Source organism: Mirounga leonina, unplaced genomic scaffold (genome assembly GCF_011800145.1).
Source record: "Mirounga leonina isolate KUSES-001 unplaced genomic scaffold, KU_Mleo_1.0 Mir_53, whole genome shotgun sequence".
Lineage (NCBI taxonomy): Eukaryota > Metazoa > Chordata > Mammalia > Carnivora > Phocidae > Mirounga > Mirounga leonina.
The window spans coordinates 94,254,644-94,276,250 of NW_023270807.1; the positions used below are offsets into that span (position 1 = coordinate 94,254,644).

Here is a 21,607-nt window from a genome sequence, read left to right on the forward strand (position 1 = left end):
TTGTTCTTTTTCAGCACACAACAGTTTTGCCCTTTATATTAATCGAGATGAGGACATCACACCATGCGTATCCCAGCAGGAGCAGTGGACTCGCCGCCATATGTACCTTCTCTGTTGGCTATATATTATGGTAAGGACAGTGCCTGCTGGGCTTTCGTATTGTATTTGATTTTGCACTGCTAAATTTGGGCACATATTTCATTATGGATATAATCACTAACAGATTCACACTGCGTGCCTCATTTGGTCCAGGACCTGGGCTTTGTCTCATTTCCCCAGATGCTTATATTTTTAGAAAGTATATGCCAAACCTCATACAACAGGAATTTGTTGAACAATCCCATGTAAGCAATGGTTCTTCCAAGGCTACATTTTTCAACTCTTTTTCAAACTAAATGTTTTTCTTGGACAGCAGTTTTATTGTTTAAGGGCTTTTGCTTGGGATTTTTTTGTTGTTGCTGTTGTTGGTGAGCAAATGCAAATGAGGACAGAAGAAATGGCCTCTTTAGAGGAGTGACCTTAAATTTCATAGGAAACAAGTGAAAATGGACGTTCTCCTGAGTCAGTTTAGAACCTGTCTTACAATTAGCGATTATGCATAGCAGGCATTTAAGGGTTTGTTTTTTTTTTTAATTGGGATAAATAAATTACAAGAAATCTCCACTTGGTCTGTTGGGTATGAGTAAGTCCCAAGTGGGTGGTGCTACCTTTATCTGATAACAACACAGTTGCCTGTTGAGTTTACTTCACATTAGTTTCAGTTCATTGAAATGTTTTAATATTTCAAAATTATTTCTTTTAAGACAGAATTTCTTACTTCTCTTTAGAATTCCAAGTCCTCTTTGATATATCAGTACACACAGAAGAGGTTCCTCCCACCAACATTTCTGCCTCTTGGGACTCTCTTGTCCTGAGTTCTGGGTCACCATCCCCTCCTTTAAGCCTGAAGGACTGAATCACATTCTTCCAAACACCCCAGAACTGTACGTAATCCCTCCAAAATCCCGGAGCTCTTTGGGAGGCCCAGGCTCTGTGGAGTGTTTTGCTCTAGCCAGCCCAGAAATACAAGATAAAGGTCAGTACAGTACTTCACATACTTTGCAATGAATGATCACACAATGCTCCAGATCTGACCAGAAAGGAAATTTGTTTCTAGGAAGTCATACCCTGTAGCTGGATCTAAGGGGACACCCAGATGAAAGACCCCAGAACAAACATGCAGTAATGCTCATTCTATCTGCCATTTCATCGACTAGTCAAAGACCATCGTAAAGACTGGGGAATGTTGGTTTTCCTTGTCACTTTCAAGATTTTTTTGTTTCCACCTCAAACGTTAAGTATTGATTTTCTCTAATAGAAAAGCTCCAAATGATCAGAGCTCACAGGTGAAATGTGACTGAAATTATGTCTCAAAAATGAATATATGTACTTTATATATATGAACTTGATATTCAAATGACTCTTATCTTTCAGAAGAGTCATGTAGGGAGTCTAGGAATTATTCCAGGGATGCATTCATCTTAAAATAAAAAATCATTAAAAATTACATCCCCCTTTCCCCAAAAAATATAGTCTCATTACTTTGTGCTCATATTTGCTTACCTGTGGGAAGGGAAGCTTTTTACTCTGAGATCTCTGGGTGTATTTCTGTGAATTCATTTCTATGCCATTAAATTATCTAAATCTTATAGAGCCCCAGAGGTTTTGTGAACTATGTATTTTCCAATGGCTTTTCTTCCACTGTGGGTACACTCAGTCCACATTCCAAAGAGACACATGGGAAATACCACATAGCCTTCATTATAGACCCCCAAGATCCCTCGTTAAAATGAATCATTACTCATGCTCTTCATGCCAAGTGAGGCTTGCCAGCTCTGCATACTCCCTAAGTAAACCAGTACTTGTTTGGACATGTATTTGCATTAACCAGCAAATTCTCTCAGATTTGTTCTGAGAGAGATTTCAAAGTAGACTTTTTCCTTTGGTGTTCTGCCCTAGGTATTCATAGCTGTGTCAAGAGCTAAACAATGCCCCTCACATCATTCATAGTATATAAATCCAAGGATTTTCATTGTCATCAAAAAGGTACTGGCTTTTGCTTCCTACTAGACTATCTCAGAGCCGCCTTACTGGTGATACGATAGTAAAAAGTTCAGGATATGAAATCTTTTGGTAGCATACCAAGATTGTAACTGGACATTCCAGAACCTCGTGCCAAAATGGAAGAAAGCATTCCCCTTATCATATGCTAATTATAAAACAAATAGATCTCCCCTGCCATCCCCTGCATGGTCGAGCTGAATCCATACCTCTGCATCTGCTGGCCAGACAGTCTCTGTTTTGTTCTGATTCCCACTCACTGTCCATTCCCACATGGCTCCCTCCTTATCTGAACTTATTGTCTTCCTAGGTTTGATAGCCAAAGTTGAGACAGCATACAGAGCTTTCACGCATAGACTGGAGCCCATTGAGATGCCACCCTGAGCGGCTCCATTTCCCAACCCCTACTTCAGTCCTCCCAAGCTGAGCATCAGAAGTCATCCCAGACTCCTTTTCTGCCTCCTTCTGCTTCCCACCATACTTCTCTCCACTTACCCAGGGTCTGGACACAAGCATCTCCCTGTCCACTTATGGTGGGCTCTTAATACCTTTTCTGCATACCTCCCCTCCATCATCATTCCCCCACACATTCTCTGCACCCTAGTTGTGGGGTTTCCCCTAAAAAATGAGATGACCTGTATTATCTTACACAGGATAAAACACAGAGGTCCTCTTGGTTTCTAATGCAACAGTAATTAACAGGAATTGTAATGAATACCATTCTTTTGAATTCTGTGCCAAGTGCTTTTCAAATATTATGTTATTTAGTTCCCCAGATAACCCTTTGAGATAGGCATTATCTAGCCTATTTTACAGATAAGGAAAATAAAACTTAGAGAGTATATGACTTGCCCAAGGAGAAGCCACGTGTCCTTATTGTTGCCAGATCTGGAATGCAAGCCCTGGTGTGGCCACAGTCTGTACAATTCACTGTGCTCTCCACTGCCTTCTTCTTGGTGAAGAGTACTTCTGTGGGTGAACAGATTAAGTGTGTGTTTAGTTTTGGTTTTGTTTTGAAGCAATACATCAGAAGCAGCATGTCTAATAGTTAAGGCCACTTCCTGGGTTAGAATTCTGACTCCTTCACTTAACTTTTCTGAGCTCTAACTTACTTGGGTATAAAATAGGGACAAGGACCTCACGGGGCAGTTGTGAGAATGCAGTTACTGTATATAGAACCCATAGAACAATGCCTGGCACACAGTAAAAAATTTTTATATTTTCTTTTATTGGTGGTGGTAGTAGTAGTAGTAGTAATGTTAGTATTAGTAGTTCTATACATACTGTTCTGAAGACAACACATAGTAGCAGAGCACGTACTCTTTTCTTATCAAAGGTTTGAGAATTTTAGTTACAATGCTGTAAGCCTTTTGCTTTTACTTTTACTCTTCACTCTTTCACTCACTCATACACTCATCACTTTAAAAGCCCAAAATAGCCCTAAAGGATATGAAAATATCACTTTTGTTTGCTTTTTAAGTTTAAAAGTACCATCAGGAATTCTTGAAGGGGGATTGAGTAAAACAGAGCTTTAAGATCATGGAATGTTATATGCAACTAATGAATCATTGAACATTATATCAAAAACTAATGATGTACTATATGTTAGATAATTGAATTTAAATTAAAAAAAAAATCATGGAATGTTGACTGCTGTCACCCTCTAGTTGACAAATTCTGTAAAAGAAGATATCCTTACTCTACCTATGCAGGACTCCTCCTGGTAGCCAATCTGTTCCTTGGCTGTGGCCCCCCAGCACCTCACATCTTTGTCTCCCTGTATAGTACTGGTACTGCTTACTGCTTTGCCTCTCAATCTGAAGGACATAGATAGAGGAAAACCACCCCAGATCTAGGAAATGTATATCCCCAAAGGTTCAGCAGTGGGTCTTCTCTATCCTGAGAAGGTTTCTTCCAGCCCCTGTCCATTCCCCCCTCCCACAGTGGTTCTTATTCAGTAGAGCCCACATGAGATCTCAGAGCCCATGCATAATACATGCTAACACTAAATACAAGGCACAGACAGGAGTAAGGAGGCATTAGGGAAGGGGAGAAAATGAGTCATAGGAGTTTCTTCTTATGGATAAACAAGTCTTTTCACTACAGTGAGTTTATTTAAAGCAGAAGAGAGATTTCTGTTGTCTCTGGGCCCTAATGGTTTTTGATACATTTCGTATTCCAAATCTCTTAACCCCAAATGTGTCCATTGTGCAACTTCTCAAAACAGAAAATAAAACAGTAAAATCAAGATGAAGTGCAATCTTTCTTTCATGGTATAGTCTTAAACTTCTCTAAATCAGAGTTCTATCTCCACCAAACTTGATTATAAATTAGCTATGCAATTGCAGATTATTTTTTTTGCTTTCTTATTGAAACTTTTCTTTATTTCCTCAAGTTTGTGCTGGAAACAAACATTGTTTCTTAAAACACAAGAAAAAAATCTTAAAAATAAGATTGTACTCAAATTTAAGTCTTGGAAAGAATTTTTAGCCATGAACAAGTAAAATTTTTAGCATAAAATTTACACCCTCTTCACTAAAAAAAGGGAAATTTTAGACCACAGGTAAAGTCCCCCTACTTAATTGTATGCTTCTGCCACCAGTTAAGCAAAACTGGCCAACATGCTGTTGTTCTCTGACCAGCAGATGACATTTTCCTCTGTTCAACTTGAACCTTTCACTCCATCATAACTGCCTATGCTGATAACTTTTACATCTGTAACAGTGCGTGAAAGTTTTCCTGATTTCCTGGCAGTGGAGAACAGGGACCAAGTTGAAAGAGCAATGCGGTATATGCCTCACATTCTGAAGAGAGGTGCCTTTTTGGGGGCTTATAAAAGACAGCCCAAACACTCTGTTCCCTTACACATGACCAAAGCCATCCACACTTTGCCATGCCCATCTTCCTAACCTTCTTTCCTCAGCCTGGCTAGGAAGAAGGAGAGGGTCTTTGCAGTCTTGAATTGGGGTCTAGGGGAACCACTGGGGAAGGAAGTGCCTCCCCACATTCACCAAAGCCAAGTATAAGAGGCTCCAAGAGAATCCTTGGTAAATATCAGGTATAAGACAGGAATCTAACTTAGGAAGAGACTTAACTTTTATTTGCCTCCTGCCTGAGCAAGGAAAAGAGCATTGGACGGATATGACAGGGTGGAGGGAGGGGCAGCTGTAGGGCAGACTATGACCACATCATTTGTATGTGGCAAAGATGGGTGAGTTTCTTGTGGATCTGGTTTGACATTGAGGTAGAGCACTGGGCTCAGGGCTGTCTTAATGGTGGCCCACCCAAGAAGGCCAGCCCCTGGGCAAGGGTTTCCAAACAGCAAGAGATTGTAGCATACTGCCATGAGCAGGAGCCAGTCCGTCTCCCACATATGGAACCTCTGAAGTAGAGAAGCCCTTCAGAGATCCCTACAAACCTCACACATATGCACCGCATGCAAAAGTAGGCATCTAAACATCAGCCTCATAACATTTATCAGTGGAGAGTAGGTATTAGCAGAGGAAAAGGAGAAACCACTTGCACAGCCATGGGCAGTGAAGTCCGGAGATATTCATCTTCCTCCCATTTCCCCTCCCAGATCCCCGGCCAGGATAGAGACATCCCAGAACCAGGCTATGCCCTCCCATTCTACTTCAAGGTACTGGAGGAGGAGGCAGAACAAAAATACAGAGCCCCCTCCCACTCAAGACTCCAGCAATAATCCTGGTGTGTTCAATGCAGGCAGAAGGCCCAGGTGTTGGAGCTGAGCAAGGGGAGAGTGACCAGAGACCCCTGGAGTGGAGGAAGGATTATGTAGGCCTCGTAGGGTATATAAAGACTGTGTCCTTAGTTCATACTGAAATCAAGAGTTATTGGAAGGTTTTGAACAGAAAACTGACATAATCTGAGACATTTTTAAAGGATCACTTTGGCTACTATGTTGAGAATGGACTGGAGGCAAGGATGGAGCAGGAGAACAATTACAAGGCTATAGAAGTAATCCCTTCTGGTAGGCAGTGGTATGGCTTGGACCAAGGTGGTAGAAATGGCAGTGTGAGAACTAGAAGGATTCTGGATATATTTTGAAGATAGAGCCAATAGGATTTCCTACTTAATTTTGACCAAATGTGATTACAGTAAAGACCTTGGGGTGGGGAGGTTAGCCTGCATTATCCAAGTGGGCCCAAGCTGATCATCTGGTTTCCCCAATGTGGTTAGAGGGGAGCGGGACTGTGAGAAAGGGGTTGGCTGGATATTACAGGAAAAGGACCCAAACCATTGCTGCCAGCTTTAAAGACAGTGGAAGGGAACGATGAGCCAAATAATGTGGGCTGCTTCTAGCAGCTAGAGAAGTCAAGGAGACAGATCCAGAAAGAACACAGCCCTGCCAACATCTTGACTATAGCCCCCTGAGTTGGACTTCTAACCTACAGAATTGTAAGATAAATGTGTGTTGCTTTCAGCCACAACGTTTGTAGCAATGCATTATAGCAGCAGTAGAATACTTACACACTTGGGCAAATCACTTAGTCTCTGTTGGCCTCAATTTCCACATCTGAAAAAAAAAAAGGGTCATGATACTTAGGAAGGATTACTGTGAGAATCAGAAAAATGGGTGTAGGGGCTTCTGGGTGGCTCAGTCGGTTAAGCGTCCGACTCTTGATTTCTGTTCAGGTCACGATCTTAGGGTGGTGAGATCCAGCCCTGTTATCAGGCTCCACGCTGAACGTGGTGCCTGCTTAAGATTCTTAAGATTCTCTCTCTCCCTCTGCCACTCCCCCCATCCCCATGCTCTCTCTCTCTTAAAAAAAAGGGGGGGGGGGAAGAAAGAAAGAAAAATGTGTGTAAAACACCTGCCACATAATTGGCATGTAGTCCTGTAGCCATTGTTGTTCTGTTTATATGCTAAGAATACTCAGACATAAAGTAACCTAACCCCAGCCCCTTTCTCCATGTTTCTTCCCTCATTAACCTCTTGTGCCTGTTCTGGGAGGTGGAGGTTCAGATCCTTGAAGTCACACCATCTTTTGTTCAGTTCCCTCTCCTTGCTTTGAGCAGATCACTTATCCTCTCTGAGCCTAATTTTTACCACCTTTAAAAAGGGAGTAACGCCCAGTGCTCCATGCAGAACGTGCCCTCTTTAATACCCATCACCAGGCACTGGGTGTTATACACAAACAATGAATCATGGAACACTACATGAAAAACTAATGATGTAATGTATGGTGATTAACATAACATAATAATAAAAATAAAATAAATAAAAAAGGAGTAACGCTTGCACCACAGAATTGCTGTGAGGACTAACAAGCACATGGGGCCCTTGGGAAATGATCGTGTCTTTCCTTCCTCCCACCACAAAAATCCTGACTGTCTGAGGAATATATGGGAAAGTCCCATTTCTTTCTCTCCCTTGTCCCCACAACCCTTATTTTCATTTTATCCTCTGCTCTTCTTATGGATTCTGGTCCTGCTTCATGGGCTTTTTGTCCCCTCACAACCTATTAAGAATGCTAAAGAGTTTTCTGAAAATTTCTTACAGTTCGAACATTAAGTTATTTCCCAAGCTCTGCTTTTCCCCTGAGAGCCAAGAATGTCATTGCTTTCCCATTATTCCGATCTGCTTATTTTTACAAACACGTTGTTGAGATGAGTTGTTGTTTTCTCATCTTCTGGACAATGGAGGGCTTGCCAACTGAGAGTATGGCTTGCACTCAGCCCCTCAGAGTGCCCACTTGGGTGTTGATTAAATCAGTTTCTTAGATCTGCATCTGGACAAAAAAGGCTTGGGTGTATAATCCATCTCAGTTCCCAGTATTTATTATTCTGAGTTTCGTCTTCTCCTACCCCCAACAGCTGGTTCTCAGACTTGCTGGGAGCACATAAAGAACTAGAATTCCCCATATGCTGTTAACCATGCCCCCTGCCCCAAAATCATCTTCTATGTGGTTATGACCCCACACTTCCCAGCACAACATCCATACCAACATGACCACTTCTTTTCCCTGTAGTCTTCTGGAATCACCAGTTTGATGCTGCTTGTGTCCTTGATGTTACTTTGCAATTTTACTTTGCATTTCCTCCACCAGCTCTGCCAGTCCTGCCTCCGCTTCCAGCTCACACTCCCTAGTCCTCTCTCAGCTGATGGCCTGACCTTGTATTTCACAGAGACTCTAAAAGACTTTAAACAGGAATTCTTTCCATTTCTTCCTGTACACATTCTTACTGTACCCACTCCCTTCTTATGACAATAGGGGAGGAATTTCTACACCTTCCAACAGGGCACCATCCCTCTACTCTGGCTCCTCCCTGCTCCAGCTCTTCATCCATCATCATTCCATTCTCCTGGAACTTCAGTCCCACTGACAGGTCCTTCCAATAAATACTAGAACACGCTCCATCTTAATTCCACCTTAAACACAAATTACCCTTCTGGAACCACCCCTTTTTACATCTAGCTACTGCACTGTCTCCCTACTCACAGCCGAGCTTCTCTGCAGGGTTGTCTACCTTGCCTCTAGTCCTGTTTGCACATTTAAGAGACAGGACTAAAAAAATGACTCGTGAGCCAATGAGCTTGGATTCTTCTTCTACAATATGACTTTGGGCAAGTCACGCCACCTCTCTCTGTGCCTTCACTTCCTCATCTGTAGAATGACGTAATAAGAGCACCTGCCTCATGGGGTTGTTGTGATGATTAACATAGCATTAATCTTTAGTGGATGTAAAGCCTGAGCCCGGAGTGTGTACTGTTATCATTATGAACACACTCCAATGGGAGTTAAGCTGCATTACTTTAGCAAACCTTCGTTGATGTTACCAGTGACTTCTACTTTGCTGAAGTCATTGAATGCTTTGTAGACCTCTCCTCCATTGATATTTCAGCAGTTTTGATACTAAATTAGCCCCTTCCTAAATCACTGTCTTCTCAGACTTGGATGATGTCACAATCTCCCAATTTCCCTCCCCGTTCTCAAAATGATCCCTCATAGCATCATCTGCAGGCTCTTCCCACTCTACCCAAACCCCCATGCTGGAGTACTTTGGAGCCCAGCCCTCGGTCTTCTTCTTTTTTTATTTATTAACTTTTTAAATTTTATTGTGGTGAGAATACTCAACTTGGGACCCGCCTTCTTAACCGAGGTCCTCTTCTCTTACTACCTACTATCCCTAAGTAAATCCATCAGCTCTGTGTTTGAAATTTCTTCCATCCCAGATCCTCAGCTCAGTGCTCTCTGCTGATACTTACTCATAAGCTTCTCATGCTTGCAACTGCACACCAAGCTCAGGCAGTAGCTGCTTTCCCAACTGTACCCCAAGCCTGTATTCCCTGGGCATTGCCATCCACCCAGGTGTTCATGCCAGAAATCTATGGGACACCCACAACCCATCTTTCTGGAGCATTTTACAGACAGTCTTTCACCAATTTCTGGCTTCTATACTTCCAAGTACTTGAAGAATCTTTGCCCTTTGCTCCCTCTCCACTGCCAACACCATGCCCCAGCTTCTGTTATCCCTCTCCTAAACCACACAGAGAACTGGCATTCTCCCCCCCAACCACCCCTGTCTATCTGCCGGATCCTTGGGTGATACTTTAAAAGCACACTGACCATGTCACTCCCTTGCTCAGAAAGTATGGGTGACTTCCCATTGCTTCTAGGAATAAAGTCCAAAGTTTCTTTGCATGGCTTCAAGGACCTGCATCATTTGCCCCACTGACCTCTCTAGCCTCCTTGTCCTCCTTTGCCCTCTTTGCTTGCTAGCTCCAGCCACACTGACCTTCTCTCTAATGGTTAAAAGCAATCTGTTTCTTCTAAGTTCAAAGCTTTCACCTTCCTCATACCTCCACCCAACCTCCCCTCAGTCATGCCCCCACAATTATTAATTCCAAACTCTATTCATTCTTCAGTTCTCAACTCAACTATCTCTTTCTCAGGGAGGCCTTCTCTGGCTCCCAAGACTTGGTTCAGGCTCTCTATAATACACTACTGCAGTGCCCTGTTCATTTCCATCTAAGGAGTTAAAAAGCAGTTGTTGTTGTTGTTTTTTAAATTTTATTTTATTATGTTACGTTAATCACCATATATTACATCATTAGTTTTTGATGTAGTGTTCCATGATTCATTGTTTGTGCATAACACCCAGTGCTCCATGCAGGACGTGCCCTCCTCAATACCCACTACTAGGCCAACCCATCCTCCCACCCCCCTCCCCACCAGAACCCTCAGTTTGTTTTCCAGAGTCCATCATCTCTCATGGTTCGTCTACCCCTCCGATGTCCCCCCCTTCATTTTTCCCTTCCTACCATCTTCTTATTTTTAACATATAATGTATTATTTGTTTTAGAGGTACAGGTCAGAGCAGTTGTTGTTATGTGGTTATTTGGTTGATTTTTTTTTCAAAGCCTGCCCCCCAGACCCTCTCCCTTCACTATCTAGAGCAAGAGAAAGGTCAGCAGTTGAATTGGTCTTAAAGAAAATAAAGAGAGCTTTCTTATCTACAGTTGTCTAAGGGTTAATACAAACACATTTCCTTTTGACATCACATCAATCAAAATGTCAGAAAATATTCTTAAGATAGATTGCTTAATAAGAGAAACTGTGACAGTGTTTGAGTTTTAAAAGCAAGCAGATAAAGTAGGGAAAATTTAAATTATATATATACATACACACACACCTACCTTACACTTAGCTCAATGGTAACCATATAAAGTAGTTTACAATGTTCCTACCACCCATTTCTCTAATATTGAATTTCAGCTTGTCTCTTCTCCCACCTGCTTGGTTCACTTAAATTGCCAACTGAAGCTGATAGACTTCTAGAAAGAACCACACAGACTGCACTCCTTGCCAGAGTGGCATTCCATGTATGGGAGGTGATCCAGGTCATGAAATAAAAACATTTCAAGTAGAGGAAAGATCCATTTATTAGCCAAATTATAGCCTGTTCATTTCCCTGAAGTGAGCCTTCTCTGTGTCTTTGAGAGTATGGAAGCATTTTGAAGGTTCAGAACATGTTCTCTGGTGACTGCAGGAGGGGATTATATGCACATCTTCACAGTGACTATTAGCCTGCTCAGTCTCACCTTCAGCAGAAGGTTTCCACAGCCTGCAGACATTTGTGTCTCCCACAGCACCCAGCATTGTTGGTTTCCCCTGAGGCACAAAATAAACATTGATTGAAAATAAACAATTCAGATGAGGACATATTTATACAAGATTTGAGGGTGTTTTTAAAAGATTTATTTATTTATTTTTAGAGAGAGAGAGCATGAATGAGTGCACATGGGGAGGGGATGGGAGGGCAAATGAAGAGGGAGAGAGAGTCTTAAGTGACATGGGGCTCAATCCCACAACCCCTGAGATCATGCCCTGAGCAGGAACCAAGAGTCAGATGCCTAACCGACCGCACCACCCAGGCGCCCCAGTACCAGATTTGATGGTTTATGCCATAAGAGCGAAAAGAAATCTGCAGCCAAAATGACCTTTGATTGAGATATAAAGGAAATGGCAAAAGAAAATTAGTCTAAAATAACCATGCAAAACTTTGGCTTTATACATTTAAGTAGACCCATTTTCCTAGTAATTTTCAAAGACAATGAACTAGCTTGATTGTTATTATAACATTTTAATTCTCCCTTAATCTGAAAGATTGGGTCAATGTAGACTCAGGACAAGATTCATTAACTCTCTCAAATAAGTGTTTGTGTCCCTGCCATGTGTCAGGCATCGTGCTAGGTACAGGTGGTAAACAATGTATTAAGCTTCAGCTCTGCCCTCAAGGAGCTGACAGTCTATTGTAGGATACAGAAAAATAAAAAAGTAATTACCTTACAGTTGATACGGGCTGTTTATAATAGTAGAAATACAGAAGGCTCTGAAATTCCAGAGGAACTTTCCCTAACCCAGACTCATAGGGTCAAGAAAGGCCTCCAAAAGAAGTGACATGGGAGCTGGCCCTTGAGGGTGAGTAAGTGTTAGCCATACAAAGGGCCAAGGTAAAAGTGTGTCAGGCAGAGAAAGGAGATGGCCTGGAAGCAAGAGGGCAAATCACAGGCAAAGAAGTTCAGTGCACTTGGAGCTGTCCACATCTTGCCCTCCTCCAGTCAGAATGAGCTCAATTCTACCTTTCCTCTTCCCACCAGAACTACTTTTATTTTACCTCTCTACAACATCTTTCTCTGAATCTGTTTTGTGTGTGTTCCTTTGATTGATTGGTTGGTTGGTTGGTTGGTTGGTTGGTTTGCCCATTTCCCATGATGCCATGCTCTGTCTGGTATCCTCCTCATGTTCTCCTTGGCAGGCCCTGGTGATCTAACCCTGCCCACACTCAAACCCTCTTCACTCCCTTTCTCACGCTGTCTCCTGTCCCCTCTCCACCTCATGGGCACAGTGTTTTAAAATGCAAATCTGATCATGTCAATCTTCCTACTTACAACCCTTCAATAGTTTGTTTTTTCCTGTCTGGGGTTCTTTTTTTTCTTTTTGGGTAGCACTTTTATTTTTCCTTATGCCATGACATATCCTTGGGCTGTGATAGTCTCACGTAACAGTAGAAAAAAAAGATGTGTAAGTCATCCTTAAAAGCTGAGAAATACACACAAAAATCTTACATAAATTAAGACAATGCATAAATTTACAGGTACAAATACACAAATTGTTTTGCAACTATAATGAGTTGTTTAAGCCCTGTGCTCTTCTGCTGAAAACACATTGGATGAGAAGGAAAATGGAGTTTGAAGGCTTGGATTAGCTGTATTTCCTAGCTCTGCTGGAAGACTGCAAGAAAGAAGTCACAGTTCATTCATAAAGTCTTGCCAGCCTCTTGAGAAATCCAGGAATTGCCATTAGTACTATGTGTAGCTCCAGTCAGGCCCCAGAAGAGCTAACAACTCACATGAAATTGTCAGTCAGCCAAACACCATCACATCAGGCCAAGTCCCTTCCATAAACACATCCCCCTTAAGCTCCCTTTGTCACACAGAATGCCCAACCGAATGTATAAACTTTAAACCAAACATATGTAGAGAATTTCAGAAAACATATTATCAAAAAATACTAACTTGAGTATGATGTTAAATAGTGCTATTTGCCTTCCTGTCAGACGAGGACAGGTGTCTTTTTAAGACGGCATGTTCCAGGTAGATAAGACTAACGAGATGTGTCCTCTGCCAGGGCCAACCTGTATGGTGAACTAACTCGTACAGAAAAGTGCTGTGTATCTGCTAGCAGCCCATTTAAAGGCATTTGCAATGGCCAACAGGCCAAACTCACTGGAATTCTACCTGCTCATCCACATCTGCTGGGAGGTCAAAGGGGTAGCCAGATGCTATAATTGCAATCAGAGGACTGGTAATCTTAATTTTACTGTAGTTGGCTCCGGGGCTGTGACATCTGCATTCTAAAGTCAGCCACACTGGCCTACTTGGTAATACCACCACCACGTGCTACACATCGTATTGGCATCTAGGCCCTTCCCAATATAGCATCACATCTTATGGTTACATCAGAGGTATTCTTGTGAATGCCATGATTCCATGCCTAGGAAGGGTGGCTAGCAAGAGCTTCTGGGTCTAAGATCCTCTCCCTCCAGAGGGAAATGAGCTGGCCTCAGGGAGCTTAGTTCTGTTCTCCAGAGAGGGCGATGAGCAGCGGTACCTCCTGTTGGACATCCAGGATAAGGTGGTACTACTTCCCCTGATGCCATGTACCATTTCCTTCTCTTCTGTGATAGTGCCGTTATGACATCTTTTTCTCACAACTGTTAGAAATATTCGTCCAAGTCTCAGCTAGCTGGGTTCAGAAATAAGCTAACAGGGACCAGGTGTAACCCTCATAAATGAGCATTGTGTGGGTGACAGGGGACACCATTACCCAAGTCTGTACACCCACCTGTGTATGACCAGAGGCTATACGGTGACGGCACAGTCAGAATAGCAACATGCACAGCTGGGCTACGGGAGATGTCAAATAGGATCTGTGACAGAAGGCCTTGAAGCTCAAGGGAGCTTCACTGAAGAAGAACATGGTGTTTCTCAGGGGCTACAGGAATCACTGCCAAAGGTGCAGTGTCACATTCCCCACCCCACCCAGTAGGAAGAGAGCCACATTCAATAGCATTCTTTGATGGCAGACACCTCTCTTGTCTGGGTTCACCATCCATATGATTCTCCCTCTGTCCCATACCTACCATGACATCCTGTTGTTTTGAGCAATAAATAACAGAAAGCAACCAGGCACACTGATTATCATCCTTAGCAGAGAAGACATCTTTGCTCATGCCTGAGCCACTGTTGAGGGAAAGAACAGTGACTTCTCCATTCTTCTTGATACTTTGATTTCCTACCTACACAGATGAAAAAGAACTGGCCTTGAAGAAGAGACAGCATCTGGAGAGCTTTTCAGTCCTGAAACACTTAGTGGCTTCAGAGGCCCTGTATAACTTCACCCCTGCCTAACTATGCCACCTCATCTCCTGCCCTTGCTTGCTCGCCCTCTACCCTTCAGTCGTACTTGACTTCTTTCCATCCTGACACACCACGTTCTCTCATGCCTCAAGACATTCACACCATGTCCTTCCCTCACCTGTCACTCTATTGTCTGGCTTTCCTTCCAATGGCAAAGTTTTGAGGGTAGGAGTTATGCCTCTTGTGTTCATTGCAATATCCCCATCTCCTAGCAAAATGTTTGGCTCAAAGCATGTGTTAAACACAAAAATGAATGAATAAGAAGAGACTGTAAGCAAACATTAATGTTTGGTGACAACAAGCTGGGTGAGTTGTTATCTCTTGGCTTCTATTGTCTTTGTCACATGAAAGCGTTTTTTGGTTTGCTTGTTTTGCTTTTTTTAAGAGGGACTGATACAATAAACCCTACTACCCATCACCTAACTTCAGTAATTATCAATATATTGCCAAACTTGTTTCATCTGCACCTGTAACTTGTTGGATTTTTGTAGACATAAAATTTACATACAATCCAGTGGTTTTAAGAATATTCATGAGGCTGTACAACCATCACTATTATTAATTCCAGAACATTTTTATCAACCCCAAAAGAATCCCTGTACCTTTTAAGCAGTCACTCCCTACTCTCCCCTCCCTCTAGCCTCTAGAAATGACTACTCTACTTTCTGTCTATATGGATTTGCCTCTTCTGGATATTTCATATAAATGAAACCATACAATATGTGGCCTTTTGTGTCTGGCTTTTTTTGCTCAGCATGATGTTTTTAAGATTCATCCATGTTGTAGCATGTATTAGCACTACATTCCTTTTTATAACCAAATAACATTCCATTGTATAGATAAAGTACAATTGGTTTATCCATTCATCAATTGATGGACATTTTGGGGTTGTTTCCAGCTTTTCGGCTAAAGATGGAAGTGTGGATGTATAGTTAAAGGGAGAAAGAGCTTAGAGGGAAGTGTAAAGATTTCGGGGCACAGGGAAGCCTGGTTAGATTTGATATCACAAAATAATGCTGCACTATCATAAAATTTTATGGCACACAAATCCCTTTGAAGTGAGCTCTGCCTCTTCCTCAGAACTCCATATACCAGTTCTACTAAACTTCTTCTATTTCCTTGAACTTGGTCTCACTCACTCCTTCTCTCTGTGGGGACCATTTGCTTCCAGGACTTACCTCCACTTACCATCTATCTTTGAGTCTCAGATCAGATGTCACTTCACCCAGGAAACCATCCCTGACACTCTGGTTGGTGTTAGGTGCCCCTTTCAAGTATTCCCATGGCATGCCTAATCACCCCATCATAGCACTTACAGCATTATTTTGAAACCTCACCCCTGCACCACCACTGGACTATAAGTTTGTGGGCAGGAACTACTAAGACATTCTCCAAATTATCCCCAACACCTGAGACAGTGCCTGGTGCATAACTGGGGCCCAGTAAATTTTGAAGGGATAAATGAATGAATGATGAATACTTTCAAAACCATGAATCCATGAGGGTCAAAGATGGTAAGAACTAGGGCAGGACAGTAATGTGGATGTCTTTCCAACACAATGGCCATTGCAACTCTTTCCAGATGAATTTCACACCTTTAAAAATAAAGGAGAATTGGAGTATTTGTCAAAACATATATATTTGTAGTTCTGAACAAGTTTCCCGTCAAAGTTAAAAATAAATTTTTCAGAAATATTAGCTTATCAATTCTCCCACTTTCTTTCTTTGTCCACATTTGCTGTTCCATTCTTGAATGAAGATTTCTAGAGCAAAATTGGAAAGTGGCACTCAGGTGACCACAGATAGAAAAGAATAGAGTACTAACCAGGATCTCAGATACAGTCTAGTATTAGAGATAACCTCTTAATTGACATTGAAGAGGATTAAAGTGGTTTTCCAAAAGAAAGAAAACTATTAGTAATATGCCTGCCCCATTACCATCAATTTTGTCAACTTAATTTTTTATTCCATTTTGTTAACTCAATTAAAATTTTGGCTGTGTATACTCCCCAAAATTATTAAATTATGAAAAATCTGGATTTTAATAGCATATTGGGTTAATAGGGATATTGTCTGAATGTGACCAAATAAATCCTTCTGTAAAATAACCACACAGAAAATACAGCTATATTTAAAACATTGTATGCTCCAAGCCTCTGAATGAATTTTCCTCTGAGGAAAGCACTGTGTAGAGGAAGAAATATCTGACACATACAAATTAAGTGAGGTTGATCTATTGAAATGTAGCTGGCAACAGTCCAGCTTTTTAGTTTGCTTTTAATAGTTTATTTCTAAGTGCATCCATCTTTAAACTAACTATATAGCTTGTTTTTACAAGAAACAAATAGTGGGAGATGGCCCTAAATTGGTTCTTGCTTTGCAATCCAAAATATATCTTAATGCAAGTTCCCCTGTGCTTATCTAATAATGAGGTTGGACAAGAATAATGCTGCCTTGGATTGCAATGTTGAAGGCATTCATTAAAGTTAATAATCAGTGCTCTTGCATAGAAGCTTTATGCCTAACATTGATCGGCTCTTTGTTGTATGGAGTTTGCTTGCATTCAAGTAGCAAGAAGCTCACCACAAAGGCCATCAGGTAGGTTTCCATGGTAGCAGTCCTTCTTTTGTTATTCTCGTTGTAACATAGACAGTATCCAAATACTCACTGTGTCACTGCTTAATGAAAAGAAATAGAATATTAATAATGCCAGTATAGTCAGGAAACTGGTCTTTGGGTGCCACAATGAGTGAGGGCATGCTGTCTCCTCAGGTTTTCTTTTAAGGAGCCATACACCAAGTGAGACTGGTGTCCCTTTGATCTCATTACATTATGTCCTATTAATGACCTTCAGTGGTCTCATATTATATCCTAGGGACAAATAGAATTAAATGATAGAATCATTTCATCAGTGCTGAACCCAACAAAATACAAGTTTGCAATTGTACACTAATAAGAGTGCAATGTAAAACTATAGAAGAAAAACATCAACTTCTTAAAATATAAAGGATAACATTAAAAAATGAAAATAGTTTTGAATTTTGTTGTGTTTGTGTATGTGTTCATTTTTCTTAGTGACTCAACACCTGGATTTCTCATTGTCTTTGTTGTTTAAAGCAAATGCATTCTGGTAAGTGTTACTTTCCTTTGGTTGTGACTCAATTATTTGAGTCCATAACAGCACGTGGGAGCTTTATTACGCAGCCCTGTCTTGTTCTAACAGAGATCACCAGAGAAGTCACCTGGTATGCAGTCGTTCAAATAAAGAGAAGAATTTACTAAGGCTTCGTGTTGTCTTCTATTCATCTCTGCAAAAACATCATTTCTGCCACTTACTCAGGAGAGAGTAAAAAGTGTAACTCTAATTTAATTTAATTTAATTCAATTTTCTCCTTCCCCTAGGCTAGGAGATCTGAAAACATTTATGAACTGGTAGGATTTTAATACTTCAGTTTTAGCTACTTTAATTTATGAGATTTCCACAGGGCATTGTATCCCTAGTTGTTTTAGCCTTCATTATAAATGACCTAAGTAGGTTTAACATGCATGGAGGTATGTAAAATCTCTACCATATATTAAATACATTTTAAAATACTTTAAAAAGAAAGCCTCAATGAGATGGAGAACAGGAATTAATAAGGAATTAGATATGAATTTGGCCAGTGATGCAGAAATGGAAAGGACCCAGGATTAAGATGGAAAGGGAGAGGTTCAAGGTCACCAGGACTAGAAACTACTGACCAAGAAGAGGGAATACAGTAGAATGTTGTGAGCAGGAAGGAGTGGAAGCAGAGCCTCTGGAGCCAGACCAGAGGGAGGGCCAACCTGAAAGAACTGTGCAAAGCACCACTATTTTCCCATTTTATAAATTAGCAAAAATTAACATTTTTGCCTCTGTTTAATGAATATAAATTTTAAATTGCCCTGCATTTTGAGTGCACTCACCAGTGTTGAGATGCAAATACTTTCTACTTTTTATTCTAAACTATCTTTATGGATATAACCTTTATTCACTGATTTATTTGTACTACAGATGTATACATTATTCACTCAGTGTTGGCTGTGTTAGCTGATAGAGACTCAAAGATGAATGAGATCAATAGTGAAAAGCCAAGAAAAACCCTTGTGTTTTGGAAAAAAGAGTGACAAAATAATAATTGTTATATACACCCAGAGCATTCTCAACAACACAGACCTTCTTGGAAAGGGAAAAGACTTTACCAGAGCTTTACAGATGTGGGGAAAAGGAAGTTACTCAACTGTAGCCCTCTTGCTACGTTTCCTGTCTCACAGACTAGAGACAGAGGAGATTTAACCATATGATTATAGAACTCATCCCTGTCTCCACACCTCCCACCCCATCAACAGGGTTCCAGTATAATACTAGATTAACTGAGAGAGTTACAAGACATGGATGTTATTTAAGTAGTTCTTAGGGAAACTCAACGATAAAAGGGAAAGAAAAACAAAGACACTAAAGGAAATCAAAACCTCTGGCACTTACGGCTATAGCAAACATTAAACACAGCCCAAGTCTTAGACTAACACACTAAAGTTCTATTTACTTCTGTGTCTACTACCAGAAACATCATGTCTGACTTTCAACAGCAACAAAAAATTACAAAGCATGATAAAAGTAAAGAAAAAATAGATTCTGAAAAGACAAAGTGAGCATCAAAATCAGCTGTGGCACAGATTTAATTATAATGAGTTTAAAATAACTATGATGAATAGGTTAAGGGAGCTCGTGATAAAAGTAGACAACATATAAAAACAATAAAACATTGGAAGCAGAGCTGAAAACTCTAAGAAAGAATCAAAAGGAAATGTTACAAAGACACTGTAACAGAAATGAAGAACATCTTTGATGGATTCATAAGTAGACTGGACACAGCCAAGGACAGAATCAGTGAGCTTGACAATATGTCCATAGAAACTTCTCAAATTAAAGTGCAAGAGGAAAAAGAATAAAAAAGATGAGACAGAATACCCAAGAACTCTGGAGCAATTTCAAATGGTCTAACATACACAAAATTGGAATACCAGAAGAAGAGAGAACAGAGTAGAGGAAATATTTTAAGTAATAATAGCCAAGAATTTCCCAAAATTAATGACAGACACCAAACCACAGATCTAGATCCAGGAAGTTTAGAGAATATCAAGCAGGTTAAGTAACAAAATATCTACAAATATCAAATGCAAGCTGCAGAAACGTGAAAGAAGCTGAAATAAGGTTGCAGGAGTGGAGGAGGATACCTTTTACTTACAAAACAATGAGGACAGGATTTATGGCATACTTATCATCAGAAATCACTGCATTCAAGAAGAAAGTGGGGTGAAATATTTCAAGTGTTGAAAGAAAAAAACCTAGAATTCTACATCCAGCAAAATTATTTTATAAAGTGAAGGAGGGGTGCCTGGCTGGCTCAATCAGTGGAGCGTGTGACTGTTGATCTCAGGGTTGGGTTCAAGCCCCATGTTGGGCACATTTTTTTAATACCAAATTAAAATAATAATAATAATAATGATAATAAATAATAATAAAGTGAAGGAGAAATAAAGATTTTTCTGAGGCAAGCAAAAACAGAGAATTCATTGCCCACAGAAGTGCCCTAGAAGAAATGTTAAAACATGTTCTTAAGAGAGAAAGAAAATCACATAGGTCAGAAACAGATCTACATAAAGAAAGGGAAAACATAGAAAAAGGAACAAGTAAAAGCAAAATAAATTATTTCTTATTATTAATTGATCCATTAGAGAAGTGCTGTTCACAGTTACAATAGTAATAATGTATTGGGTGATTATTGTTTGTGGATAAGTGAACTGAGTAACAATAAAGTCATAAGGTATGGAAGGGAGAAATTGATAATACATTATTGCTAGGTATCTGCACTACCTATGAATCAATATTTGAAAGCTGATTTAGATTAATTGTAAATTTGTATTGCAACTCCAGGGAAACACTAGAAAGAAAAAATTGCAAGAAAACAGGCATAATTCACATTCTAAGAGAGAAGAAAGAGAAAATGGAAGCATATAAAATTAATTAAAACAGAGAAAACAGAAAAGAGGGGGAAGAAAAGAAGAAACAAGTACAATGAATAGAAAGCACAAACAGGGTAGTTATTAATCCAACTATATCAATCTTTTTTTTTTTATTTTTTTAAGATTTTATTTATTTATTTATTTGAGAGAGAGACGAAGAGAGTGAGAGAGAAAGAACACAAGGCAGAGGCTTAACCGAATGAGCCACCCAAGTGCCCCTCAAAACTTATTTTAAATGTGAATGATCTAAATATAGCAATCAAAGACAAAGAGTGTCACAGTAGATAAAATAACAATACCAAATATGTGTTACTTACTAGAAACCTACTTTAAATGTAAAGGCATAGATAGGCTAAGCTTAAAGGGATAGAGAAATATATAACATGCTAATGCTAATCAAAATAAAGATGGTGTAGCTATATTTATGTCAAACAAAACACTCTTCAGAACAAACAAAATTATCATGGATAAAGAGAAGCGTTACATGATAAAGGGATTAATTCTCCAAGAAGACATAATAATCTTTAATGTGTATACATCTAACAACTGAATATTAAAATATGGGGGCAAAAACTGATAGAACTGCAAGGAAACATACAAATCCTCTACTATAGTTGGAGACTTCAACAACTCTTTTAGTATTTGATAGATCAATCAGGCAAAAAAAATTGCAAGGTATAGTTGACCTGAACAGTACCATCTATCAGCTTGATCTAATTGACATGTATAGGATACTGCATTCAACAAGAGCAGAGTACACATTCTAACCAAGCTCACATGGAACATTTACCAAGACAAATCATATTCTGGACCATAAAACACACCTTAACAAATTTAAAAAAGAATAGAAATCAGGGCTCCTGGGTGGCACAGGTGGTTAAGTGTCTGCCTTCGGCTCAGGTCATGATCCCAGGGTCCTGGGATCGAGTCCCGCATTGGGCTCCCTGCTCCTTGGGATCCTGCTTCTCCCTCTGCCTCTCTCTCTCTCTGCCTCTCTCTCTCTCTCTCATGAAT

General features: G+C 40.3%; 1 protein-coding gene across 5 annotated transcripts in view; it reads left to right on the forward strand.

Annotated features, from left to right (window-relative positions):
• The window catches only part of AIG1 (androgen induced 1), a 318,831-nt gene that overhangs the window by 268,010 nt on the left and 29,214 nt on the right, over nucleotides 1–21,607 (forward strand). For 4 of the 5 annotated variants that reach the window (XM_034990850.1, XM_034990847.1, XM_034990848.1 and 1 more), the window contains one exon: nucleotides 15–130. In XM_034990850.1, coding sequence (XP_034846741.1) covers nucleotides 15–130 — 116 coding nt within the window. Of the gene's footprint in view, nucleotides 1–14; nucleotides 131–827; nucleotides 6,629–21,607 lie in introns of those variants that run through there. The other variant, XM_034990851.1, reaches the window with a different exon arrangement.